Source organism: Pieris rapae, chromosome 1 (genome assembly GCF_905147795.1).
Source record: "Pieris rapae chromosome 1, ilPieRapa1.1, whole genome shotgun sequence".
Lineage (NCBI taxonomy): Eukaryota > Metazoa > Arthropoda > Insecta > Lepidoptera > Pieridae > Pieris > Pieris rapae.
The window spans coordinates 1,000,991-1,014,788 of NC_059509.1; the positions used below are offsets into that span (position 1 = coordinate 1,000,991).

At 32.7% G+C, this 13,798-nt stretch overlaps 2 protein-coding genes across 2 annotated transcripts; one reads left to right on the top strand and one right to left on the bottom strand.

The window, feature by feature from the left end:
• The first annotated feature begins 27 nt into the window (after nucleotides 1-27).
• LOC110994427 (inhibitor of Bruton tyrosine kinase) lies at nucleotides 28-12,292 on the top strand. The gene is made up of 15 exons (XM_022261052.2): nucleotides 28-243; nucleotides 380-722; nucleotides 807-984; nucleotides 1,265-1,482; nucleotides 3,462-3,650; nucleotides 4,357-4,560; nucleotides 4,954-5,090; nucleotides 6,027-6,161; nucleotides 7,045-7,333; nucleotides 7,805-7,927; nucleotides 8,537-8,813; nucleotides 9,363-9,549; nucleotides 10,083-10,281; nucleotides 10,576-11,766; nucleotides 12,095-12,292. The coding sequence occupies exons 2-15, from the start codon at nucleotides 561-563 to the stop codon at nucleotides 12,224-12,226; spliced, it is 3,621 nt and encodes a 1,206-aa protein (XP_022116744.2). The 5' UTR covers nucleotides 28-243; nucleotides 380-560; the 3' UTR covers nucleotides 12,227-12,292.
• Nucleotides 12,293-12,574: 282 nt separating this feature from the next.
• Nucleotides 12,575-13,162, bottom strand: LOC110994439. The gene has a single exon (XM_022261064.2). It carries the CDS (start codon nucleotides 13,008-13,010, stop codon nucleotides 12,642-12,644), a length of 369 nt encoding a protein of 122 aa, XP_022116756.2. The 5' UTR covers nucleotides 13,011-13,162; the 3' UTR covers nucleotides 12,575-12,641.
• Nucleotides 13,163-13,798: the final 636 nt, after the last annotated feature.

The following is a 13,798-nucleotide window of genomic DNA, read 5'->3' on the forward strand; positions in this document are numbered from 1 at the left end:
GTGAACTTCATCTGTTTGAATATTGACACTGTTAGATGAAAAGTTCAAATAAGGCTTTAACTTTTGAGCTCCAAGGTGACTGATAATTTTGCCGAATATTATTTTTTAATACTGCTTAAACGGTTTTGATTTCAATTAATTTTAAAATCAAATGCATCAAAGTTTCTACCATTTTACGTGAATTATGGTGTCATATTACTTATTCAGTGCTCGTAAATTTTGTGCAGCTGGTTACTTGTAAGGGTATGTTTCTACACTAATTCTATTTTTATATATATTTATACATATTGGCCTACAGCGAATGATATTTTCCTGGTATCTGATATATGTTCTGACACGGTTTATACCTGAGGGAATATAATATGTTTTTTTCTTGCAGTTTGCCATAAAAACAATTATGTCGTGTTAGAGAAAGGAAGACCCTACAGGGGTCTGGCGAAGCCGACCTCTGTCTTTGATTTGCTCATCTTAGATTAAAAGTGTCATATCTACATCGTACCTGCTAATTAGTCTATATACAGTTCTTATACTATTATATGAAGTAATATTTATTATATAAAATGAGTAAGGCACCTGAAGCTGATTGCACAATTAAGTGTAAGTCTAGAAGTCATGGCCAAATCATAACAAGTGCTATCACTAAGAGATCTACAAATGACATATCTCTTGCAAGTTTTATTAGAGCAACTTGCAGCAATTTCACTAAGGCTTTTGATTTTGAGGTAAGAGAATTAAATTTCCAATTTAAATACTATCAGCATTATAAAAAACGGATTGTGGCCTTAATGTATCTATTGTGATTAAAGGGCCGCACAGCTCTACATATGGCCGCATCGAGGGGCAGAAACAATCTTATGCAATGGCTTATAAATCATTCATCAGAAGCATTTGTTAATGCTAAAGACAGGGAGTCTGGATACACACCTCTACATAGAAGTATATTTTATGGACAAGTACATACTGCTGTTGCTTTGATGAAAATAGGTAAATTAAGTTAAACTGAATTTAAATCATTACAAAGAAATAAAATATTTCTTTAAATGCAATTGGAAAGTTCTCTATGGAGTTATTTTTGTTTGTTAAGTCCCCACTTATCTTTTAACTTTTACTATATTATTCTATTAGTGAATTTCAAAATGTATAGTTCCTTTCATAATCCCCAAAATTATTATTCAAATAGATTTTTGTACTTGAAGAAATAGATTTAGTAATACATAATTTTGACAATATATTATGACTTTTATCCTAAAGAGTATAATTTCAGGAGTATACCCAGATATTTTAGACAAAGATGACTACAAAGCGTTAGAGCATGCAATGCTTGACCGACAATACATCTGTAAAGTTGGGAATGAAATGCCTGGTGATGTCTATGTATGGGGAAGCAACACTAATTATACATTGGGTACTGGATCGCAGCAGTCAAAAAATGTGCCTGATCTCCTTTCTTGCTTCAGTAGAAGTAATGAGAATGTTAAGCAAGTGAGTTATAGGCTAATGTTTACCCCTACCCATCTCCAGATTTTTTAATTATATTTTTTATTATAGCTGCCTGTTTTGGCATTCCTTGACAGGACATTTATTTTGTAAATAAAGTCTTCTGTTACTCATTGATATTCTAGCATTCTAATGGTTAAAAATTAAAGTCAGTCCAGTAGTTTTTGAGATTTATTATAAAATGCGTAAAATTGGTAAATGTAAATTTACGATTAATTTAATTTGTTTTTCTTGACGTTCATAAGTGTACATGTTTACCTAAATGAATATAGATATTTCATTTGATTTGATTTGCAAATTTTTGACAACTGAAGCTTCCTGTATATTAATTATGTTAATAAGAAAAAACATCAAATTAAATTATTTGTATTGCCTGTTTAACAGACATTACTAATATGAGATTGAAAGTAATGTCTAGCTAATGTTAAAATATCAATGTTCACAACTTTGTCAAAAAGTTTAATTACACCTTCTTGTTAAACTGTTTGTGACATATGTCACCGTGACATTAAAAATATAAGTATGAGGACCGTCAGACATTTGTAATGTTTTTAAATCCTTTTTAAATTAAAATGCACTCAACTGGTCTACCACGAACCTGTCTCGGCTTCACCAATTTACTTTTCTTCATATTTGGTAGTGTTGGATTGCTGATTTGTGTCTGGTGTGCGATAAACACTGACTTTTTTAAAGATGTAAATTATACAATTACCAAAAGCTCCTTTGTAACCAGTATAGCCAACTTCGTAAACTTAAAACTATGGCTTACTCCAATGACGACAATTCTAATACCAATCGCTGGCTTGGCCATGTTAACATCGTGTTGTGGGCTCTTAGGAGCTGGTTGCAGGACCAAATGTGCGATAAAATCATACATATTCCTTGTAACGGCGTTATCGTTATCAACTTTTTGGCTCTTCTTTGTATTTGGTGTCCATAATATATACACAGACAATCCGAAAACAAGAAAATATCTGCGATCAACCTTAAAGACTTACTATGGCAAAGAAAATGATTTTGTAACTCATATGTTCGATTACATTATGGTGGAATACAAATGTTGTGGCGTAAACAATTATAAAGATTTTGTAGATTCTGCGTGGCAAAGGAATAATATGGATAAATTGTACCCTAAACATTGTTGTGTGATGGATAAAAACTTCGTCCCAGTATCGAAGGCGTGTACCCAATCTCTCGATGTCCAAGCATACGCCCATATCGGGTGTTTTGATGCTTTACGGCAGTCTATTAAAGATAACAAGGGATTGATTATATTCTACATATTTCTGCTGCTCTCAGCGTATACTGTTGTGATATTTTTCGCATATTGTATAATTCGCGGTGAACCGCTTTTGGGTATAGCAGAACCGGTCTCGTTTGTCCCAAAACGCATAGACAATGTGGAGAATTTAACTCCAAATTCTTCGCTCGATAACATGATGTTTGTTGAAGAACCACCGAAGAAAGTCGTGAGGGTCGTGTCAGCGATCAACCCGGCACAAACATACAAGTTCACGCCAAATATGTATAGCGGGAATTATCCTCAGACTATAAGAAGTCATACTTTACAATAAAACGTTAAAAACATTCTTTTTGTTTATATATAGTATTATCAATATTTTTAAGATATTAAAGAGCAAATATGAGGTAGCTTTCGTAATATCTTGTGAGTTTCGTGTATTTTGGCAAGATTTGTGTTTATGTCATAGATACGAGTCACACATATGCTAGCTGATGCCCAAATGTATTCATTGTATTAGGCGCGTAATCGAAAAAGTAGCATTAATTGTAACAATCATTAATTTATCAAGTCTACTGTTATCTGTTTGTATGTAAAAGGAGGCAAATGACCAGGTGGCTCACCTATTTACGTTACATAGATAGTAATAGTAATAGATTAATAAAATATATACAGAACGTATTAAGTATGACATTGATTTCCTTAAGTAAAATCTATCTTTCAGGTCTGTTTGGGCAAATTCCATAGTGTATGGCTATGCGCATCTGGATCCGTTTGGTGCGCGGGACAACCGGCACGTGCCGGTGGCTCCATGGCTACGGCGCTTCGGCCCACGCCATTGAGACTACCGGAGCCCTGTAAGGAGATAGCGTTGACGCTGACGTCTACAGTGTTCTTGCTGCAGAGTGGTGCGGTACGTTTAGAAATATAAACTCTATGGTATAAACGTAACTAATTTTATCCAATAAAAACCTTCAGTATTATTAATCTTGTCACTAATAAGAAATTATATTTTCTGAACGAAACTAATTTTATCCAATAAAAATCTCCAGTATTATTAACCTTGTCACTAATAAGAAATTATATTTTCTGAACGAAACTAATGTTATCCAATAAAAATCTCCAGTATTATTAATCTTGTCACTAATAAGAAATTATATTTATAAACGTAACTGATTTTATCCAATAAAAATCTTCAGTATTATTATTCTTGTCACTAATAACAAAATATATTTTCTGAACGTAACTAATTTTATCCAATAAAAATCACCAGTATTATTATTCTTGTCACCAAAATAACAAAATATATTTTCTGAACGTAAGTAATTTTATCCAATAAAAATCTCCAGTATTATTATTCTTGTCACCAAAATAACAAAATATATTTTCTGAACGTAACTAATTTTATCCAATAAAAATCTTCAGTATTATTATTCTTGTCACTAATAAGAAATTAATAATAATGATATGCTTCTGAGTTATCTTTAATAATAAAAGTTGCTCTTGCACACTTGCTCTAGTTTCAGTGGCGCGACAACTCATTGATTTCTTAAAGACGAAAGAGTTGAATTAGACTAGTTTGAAGGGAAAACTAAAACGCATATGTATAATGATTTCAGATGATCCAATACACCTTTAACAGTTCAGATAATACAACATCAACGTCGAAAGTGGGAACAACAAAATATCAAATCTCTCATCCAATTGGAGTTTGTGCGGGACGGTCCCACGTTGTTCTTTGGAACGCAAAGGGTGTGTACACATGGGGACAAAATATAGGACAGTTGGGACATCAGGATAAATTTGTGCCGACACCAAAAAAGGTGATTTTTTTTTTTAAAACGTTTAATACCTGTCAACATTATTTTTTTAGTTAGCCGTGTTATATATGTTCCCTTCGGAAAGTCGGGGATACTCATATCTCAAAAAAGTGCGTTTGTACAAAGTACACGTCAGAAGTAAAACTACTTTGTACTTAATTATTCAATAGTAAAAACCCAATAGCTGTTCCTGTACCAGTATATGATCCTTCCATGTATTTTTATATCTATATTCACACTGTTCACACGCTGTATATGTGCTAATGATAATATAAATCCAATAAAGACAGTTATGTGACAGAATTCACATCTTAAGTTCTAATTTGTAACTACTAAACGAATATATCAACCATAGCGTGAGATTTGAGATTTAAATATATTAATTATTTATTTTAGGTAGCGATATCTATGAATAGTAAGGAGGAGACAAAGTTTGAACTTGTGGACGCGTCGGATGCTGCGACGGTGATTACGACCAGCCGTGGAGATGTTTATTTGCTGCATAAATATATCTGCAAGAAAATCGCTGTTAAGTAAGTTGGGACCTCTACACAATTGACTATTTTCATTGATTGATTGATTGGCAAGATTCCATAAACTATTATTGATAATTTATTAATGGCAATAAAAAAGACTGTATACGCTGCGGCAAGATGGCGTCGCACCAGTCTCTATGACGTACGTTCAAATCAAAAATTTTATTTCAACTAGTATAAAAGAAAGTTTACAAAAATATATCTCTATATAAATAAATTCTTGTGTCACAATGTTTCTTCCTATACTCCTCCGAAATGGCTCGACCGATTCTTATGAAATTTTTCTTTTCTATGCATATTTAGTAAGTCTGAGAAACGGCTACTATTTATAATTCAAACCCTTAAGTGATAAGGGATGTCCACCACAATTTTTCTTTAATTTTAGACAATTAAAAAAAAATACAGAAATGCATACAACACTAAATTTTCACACCTCTACGATCAACCCCTATTTTTTTATAGTAGTTATGGTTATTTTTATTGAACTATTTTTTTTTCCTAGAATGTCCTAATGTCCATGGCAAAACAACGTTTGCAAAGTAATTAAAGTTAATTCCATTTATTGGTCGTGATATTGAAATATTCGTTATTTTTAAGTAAATATTTAGACTTAGAAAAGAAATATTTATCTTTTTGTAGGTAAAACGTAAAAATACTTTTTTTACTGTCGTCAAGTGGGTCAAATTCTTGCCACATTCGGTGGAAAACATTTTGGAAGCAACACTGATGAAAATATGTCCTAATTCATAATATTTTTATTTTATTTTATACATATTTAATTTAGTAATTTCAATATGTACTTAAAAGTATCATATAATTAATATAGTCACTGTAAAATGATATGCAATTGATTTAAAAATAATGTTATGTTCTAAGAATGGTCACGTGGTATTTGGTCGTTTATCAATTGACCTTCTTTATGGTTATTTGTAGGCAAATAAATCTTCACCAAGTGCGCGTGGAAGCGAAGGTTAGTGAGGCGGGGAGCTATTCTCGAGTCACGGTTCTTTTGCTTACGAATGTCGGACAGTTGATGATATGGCAGGACACAACAAATAAACTCACAAGGTATTTAATTATTAAAATTATTGTATTCCTAAATATAGGTAAGTCGACTCTAAACGTGCGTCAATGTAGGTTTAAACAGTTTTTTAATTAATAATTCGTTGCAAGTATACGGAATTACAGTACAATTAAATAAAATGGATGTCAACTGGCAGCTTTGTCGCTTCCGAGTTATCTCTTCCAGCCAACTTATAAATTGAACACATTATACGAAAATCTTGTTTTAATTGGTATGATTTTAAAAATAAAACTGCTGCTAAAATTACAACAGGCAGGAGGCTCATCATGTTAAGGGATACCGCCCATGGTAACTCAATGCCAGAGGGCTCGAATGCGTTGCCGGCCTTTACTATTTTATAGCTTCACTTACGCCCGAATCCAATAATTAATCCACAATCTCAGATTGAAACCAATCTAAGATCAGACGGTGTCAGTCAACCGATCGCCTATCTGCATCCCAATAACCAAACCCTACCTAGCGACGGATAGAATGCAATCTCTTCGCTCTGTCAAATATGAGTGATATTTGACAATCAATATATAAACCAAATAAAGTAAATAAAACCGTACAAATATACCTGTCTATTTTTAAAACATATGAAATAGCTTTTAAATTATATTGATAATTTTATTGTATGTTAAAATCTTAAGATTGAATATTGGCATAGTCGAACTGTCATTTTCATACAAAGGTCTATTCACATACACCGGTCCGACCTAACTTGGAAAGCTTGTATCGATAGATGGCTATTACAAGCTGTCGATTTGCTATTGGCACACTTATCAATATTTGGATTAAGATGTCTATCTTAGATGGTCCAAAATGGATTGAGATAGGTTATTAGGTTTGGGCGTTAATAACATGTATTTATAATTTACCCTTTAGGTGCGTGTTTGGCCTCAATCACCAAATAAAAATAACACAAATGGCACTAACGCACGATGCTTTATACTTCACGACTAAATATGGTGAAGCGTTCATCGGTTATATTTCTCGTAAAACTCCGTCGAAGAAAGAGGACACGACCATGAAGAGGGAGAAGGACGGCAAGTCGATTGTCAATAGTTTAGAAAGAGACGACTATACGTCTGTCAAGATCGTAAAAATACCAAACGTGCATAGAGCCACCGCGATATCTGTGGACTGCGAGGGACTTAATTTTGCCTGTATACAGGTTGGTCTATACATGTAGTTGATGATAAATGTTCGGAAAATCTTAAAAAAGAGAGATTTGTTAGAATTAGACTTTAAGATTAAACTAAAAAAAATTTTTTTAATTTCTTTTCATACTAATACTAACTTAATATTATCAATTGATTACGATTTTTTATATGCATTTGCCGAGATACCATACCAGACTGCTGATGGTTACATTAATACACAGTAGTTTTCCAATGTAATATTCGGTTAACACAAGCTATTGCTGTCCCGAATAACACTATCATTTTATTTTTTTTATTTCTCATCTAATATCTATTCCTGCTATGTTTATAATCTATGTCGCTATTTTACCTTAAGAAAGATACACAAAAGCGGTAATTGTAACTTCGATTTCATCAGTAATTTGTCAAAAACTTTATATGGTTGGGTAACTGATATCTGAACACAGTTAAGTTATTTTTCTATTTGTTATCTTTTTTTTCAGAATAAACCAACATGCGGGCTTCTATCAGTACCAGAACTTTCGCCATCTTGTCTATCCAAGCACATGGAAACATTGTTTGAGACAGCAGCCGATGATGACATCTTACACGATGTCACCTTTAAGGTACATATGACAGAATTAGTTATAAGACTTACAAAGTACACACGTCAGAAGTTAAACTTCTTTGTAAAATAATTATGACTCAGGTAAAAGCCCCAATATATGATTATGTAGCAGTATATGATCATTTCATGTATTTGTATATCTACATTCACACCTTTGACACACTGTATATGTGCTAATGATAATAAAAATAAATAAAAAGTCTGCGTTTACTGCCCCAGGCGTTATGCGACAGAATTTCCATGGATCTCTCTCTCTCTCTCAATCTTTCTCACTATAGCTCTCTCCCACCCCTTGCTCCATATGACATTCACGTGTTGCGACGTTAGCTATATTTCTCTCTTTCGATTTTTCTCACTTGCTGGCTCCCTACTCTGCCTCAATGGCTATTTGCTTCATGGGCGAACGGTCTCAATCGCTCTCTCCCTTGTCTTCGACATAAACGCTGCACATCTTCGTGACGCTACTATTATCGTTATTGCGTTTCATCCGTAAAAAAAATACCCTCATGCACCAAAAGAAGTTTTACTTCAAAAAACTATCTCATCACAGATCTCATCTATCAGGAGGGTATAAAAAGTCTTTATCAGTATTATTATATTTTTAAAGGCTGGATCGAAACTCTTCCCCGCGCACATGTTCATCGTAGCCTCAAGTAGTGAACTTCTATACAAATTATATCAAGAGGCAACACTGATTGATGAAAAACCTACAATTACATTAGAAAATGTTCACCCTGAAGTATTTGAAAGGATCTTAAAATATATGTATACGGGTTCATGTGATGTTGCCGAGTTGGGTCCGTGCAGTTTGAAGATAAGGAAGGAAGATTTGATTCCATATAAGAAAGAAAGAGAAGTCGATATTGATAATACAGAGGTCATTGGTGAGTAAACTTCAAATTTTTAAACATTAAATTGTATCTCTTACGACTTATGATTCCCTGGTACAATCAGAATGACAAAACTTTGAACCGTATCTCATCATCATCACCTCTTTTATTTCGTCCATTTCTGGACAAGGGCCTCTTCCGTTTTCCTCCAGTACCCCCTGGCACTGGCATGGTCTGAAAAGATATACACGACAAAAAATTTCATCTATATACAAGTATCATATCCAATATTACATTCAACAGGATATTTTTATTGCTACTACTTACTTTAAATTAAAAAACTATTAATTTTAATTTAAAACTGACACAGAAATGAATCTATCCTAAGCATTTTACAATTATGTGATTTCACTTTTTTCTTCATTATTCCCACTTAACCAAACGCCATGTGCTGGCATCACCTAATGTTATATTTATTTTATAAAAATGTTACACATATACTTGGCAAAAACTTAATTAAATTAATCCTTTGGAACTCCTTTTTCTCAGTTACCATGATCGAATACAACGCTCCGCTTATAAATTAATCTAATTTTTTTACAGAAAATCCATCGGAAATATCGGCTTTTGAGGTGTACAAAGAGCAAGATAAGAGGAAAAATAACAAACGCCGACAGAACAATGCAAACATACAAACACAGAGGCTGTACTGTGATCCTGTTAAAATGGTCCAAGCGTCTGCCAAGAGGTTGCAAGTCATGGGCCTGCATAAACTTCTTGAGAAGTACTAGTAAGTATGAACTTGAGGTCCAACTAGGGAATGCAATATCGAGGCGAGACCGTTAATTTTAACTTAATTTGCCATTACAAAAAAAAAATATTTATTTACGTGAGAAACCAAATATGTATATGATTTATATATGAGATTAAACGTCGCCATTAGCTGTCCCAATTTTAGTTTACTTCTCTCTAACATACATACTTTTTGAATTTGTTAAACGCGTTAATATTGCGAATTTTAGACGGTAATTGATTAAATAATTGCACACCCTCATACCTTATAGACTTCTTCAAATAATTTGTATGTGGCTTCGGCTAGATAAGCAATCTCGCTCGACGAGTAGTAGTAGTTGTGTATTTGATTTTTTTAGATGATAAGTTACTACGGAGAGAGTTATTTAATTTTTTTTAAATTAATAATTTTAGTTTCTTGGTAGATTTATTCATCTGTTTTAAAAAATTGTATTTAAATAGTGGTTATTTAATGCCTTAAACAATGTGCACTATTTTATAATATTTTAACAAATAAAATATTTATTTTAGCTACAAAAACGGTACAGTATGCCTCCGAGACAGTGCTACATACACTAAAAACACAATGACATGGGACAGACAGACATATCCCGAATTAGTGGATACAAATGTGTGCTCAAAAGATGGTGTGCTTTTATCAGCGCATAAGTGTGTGTTAGCCGCTCGCTTGGAGTATTTTAGTGGAATGTTCCTGCATTCTTGGACTGAGGTTAGTTATTATTATTAAAAATAATTAATCTCGCTAATTATATGGATGCGTTCGTACGTACGTAAGAACTATAGCCACCCCAAAAAAAATCGTAAAAACTGATAATCCTAACAGCTGACGACGTTGTTATTAAGAACCTAATATGTACAATAGAATTCAGCCGGGACCTTTGATTTGGTCAATATAACCGGTATGTTGTTGTAAACGATGTCGTCATAAACGGTTTTGATTGTACTATGTCGTATATTATTAAATGTTTTATTAATTTCTAAACAGTTAATTGTTTTGTTCCAGAGCAAAATGTTATCAAAAGTAACTATACCAATAAATCATAGTATACTTCTCCCAGTTATAAACTTCCTTTATACAGACACATGTCCCGAAATAGATAGATCAGACAGCATTGACTTTATATGCAGTATGCTTATTGTCGCTGACCAGCTTTTCATTGGTAGAATCCGTGAAATGTGTGAAGTTGCACTTGCCAACCTTGTGACATTAAAAAACTGTGCTGAACTTTGCCAATTTGCACACACCTATAACGCAACACAACTGAAACAATACTGCATGGAGTATATTTCTCTGAACATAGCTAATATTCTTGAAAACCGGACTTTAGATCTTTTAGAAAATGAATTATTAGAGGATATAAGTAAATACTACTGCAAATTTAATCCTATTATGTCATCAAGAATTATAACACCATTCTCAATTGCACCTACCGATGAAATGGTGGAAGAAATTGCTAAAAATTTCACCATAGATTTAGATTTTATTGATGAAGAATATATCAAAGACACAAGTATTGTTGAAGTGCAAACAAAAACAAGCAAAAGAGCAAAGTCCAAAAAAATTGAATATACAGAGAATGAGAAAGCTAGAATGCGATATGAGTCTGTCAGTTCTATATCGTCTGATCTGAATGATTCGGGTGATATAACATTATCTCTAAAGGAAATTTCTAAAGAAACTGACAAGTCAAACAGTAATTGGACTCAAGTGTTATCACCACAACAGAAACTGGTACAGGCTCGTTTGAAAGCAATATCTTCCGCGAGAGATATCATGAATGAAACCCCAACAAATTCATTCACAAAATTGTCAAAGAACCCACCAGTTGACACACCAAGTACATCCCAAATGTCAACATCTCCAAAGGAATCATCTATTGACCATAGCCGGAGTTCTCATACGAATTTAGTTATAAGCCATGTTGGTCCCAAATTGTCCCAAAAGCAAAGAAAGAAATTAGCATCAATGGACAACCAGACTCCCCAGACTTTAGACGACTATCTAGTTAATAAGTTAACACTTGGATCGCCCACGGATAAGCCAAAGAACCCTTGGAAAATTTGTGAAGCTCCAATTGCTAGCAGCAGCCCATGCAAACCTAAAAGTTTGGAGTTTAATCAAATCCTTGCTGATCAGAAAAAACAAAAGGATGATTCGTCACGGATTATGACTAAGTCTTTGACATTGACCCAGGTTGGTTTTTCTTTCCTTATGTTATGCATTACATACTGGGTGTCCATTACCTACGTTATACATACTTACATTTTATACACTTGTTTTGTTTGATGGGCTCAATAGGATAGCATTAAACATTGTGCGCAAACTAATATGTATTGCTACCTGCCTATAAAAAATATAATGCCATGTGAAGCCAATTATATATCATTATAGTCTTATATTTTCTTAGTGAAATAGACAAATGAAGGATTAATACTCTGGAGTAAAATTTATCATGAAATTTTTATATATTAAACAGCAGGCTTAAACTATATATATATCAATATATATGAATTTTTTTCAGCTTGAAGATAAAGCCATTGAAGAATTGGAGAGATTCTATAACATACATGAAGTAGATGATGAATATATAACTGTAAGGCGCATTGAGCTTCAGGTGTCTTCACCACAGTGGATCAACACTGCCCCAAAGTGATATTGATGTGTTATTTTATATTTTACAAATTGACATAAAATTATGAAATATAATTATTATATTATTTTTTTAGTTTTTTTTAAGAATATATAGAAACCTCCTTACAGGATTTATTACCTTCTGTTTGTTTTGTTATCATGGAGTAACAAGAAACCTTTTATTGGTAAGACTAGGTCATGGGATCGCACATAAGTAATCTATAATAGAGATATGTGATTTCTGTGCATCCAGAAAAATTTCTTAGTTAAGTATATTTGCAAAATTGCCCTAACCACACTAAATCTTACCATACTGTGCTGAACACACTGAGAGGCATAGATTAAAAAGGAACATTGATATAAAAGACAATTATATTAATTCTACATTTATTAACCAGGTATATTCACAACATAAACTACTTGTAATATTAGCTAAATTATAATGGAGGAAAGCCCTTTAGGAGTTGATTTAACTGTCTATGAGTAAGTTTCTTCTCGCCTGGAATAAGAATACCTTTCTTGCCCATTTCTCTTTGAACCTTAGCTTTCTGATTGTAATCATTATAACATGTTTGGAATGCAGTAACTTCCTTTAGGCACTGCTTTTGATCAAATTCTGATTTCTTGAAACAAGCAAATAGCACAGCCATTTCTTGCATACACGCTGCTTCTTTTGTTTTATCGCTTTTACCTGATACTTCTTTCTTTAGTTTAAGAGGGAGTAACATTTGAAATGGTACAGGCTCTGTTTGAAATCTTCTTGCATGGGTACTTTTTGGGGCCAAATTGGGAATATGGAGCCTCATTTCTAAATAATAAATTTACAAAATGTTGTATAGTAAATTAATAACTTAATAGTTTTTATCCATTTAAATTTTAAGAAAGGTTAAGTTTAGAAGTTCCGAGTATTTTAAAATATAGATGTTATTCAGATCTATCAGTTGTCACTTTTGGATTTTTCTTGTGACATGCGTATTTACATTGACAGTATCTGTCAAGTATCAGCTGACTCAGAAGATTAAAATATTATTTTGTGAAATAAAATGTCGTAAAATTATAACTATTGCCATAAAAAAAAACTATCAATTTATAATTTAAGAATAGTAAAATTATAGCTATTATGGGATGTTCCATATTTTTATAAATCACAACCCATTTTTATCTTTGTTAAATTGATATATTTCTTCACAAACAACGGTAATTAATTTATCTATATATATAAAAGAAAGTCGTGTTAGTTACACCACTTATAACTCAAGAACGAAAGAACAGATTTGAGTGAAAATTGGTATGGAGGTAGCTTAGAGCCAGGAGACGGACATAGGATACTTTTTATCCCGTTCGACAGCGTTCCCGTGGGACTTGACATGAAACGTCAGTCACTATAAAAAGTGGTATAACAAATAAGAATCAGACTTGGAATAATAAAACGCAAATGATAGCTATGTAATTGACGTATAATGACAGCTATGTAATGACGTATATATGACAATTTGATATTTGTAAGAAATCAATATTCAAAATATTTCTATTAAATAAATACGTTTAATTATTTTTACAATTTACAATTTAATTATAATGATAGTGCTATTGC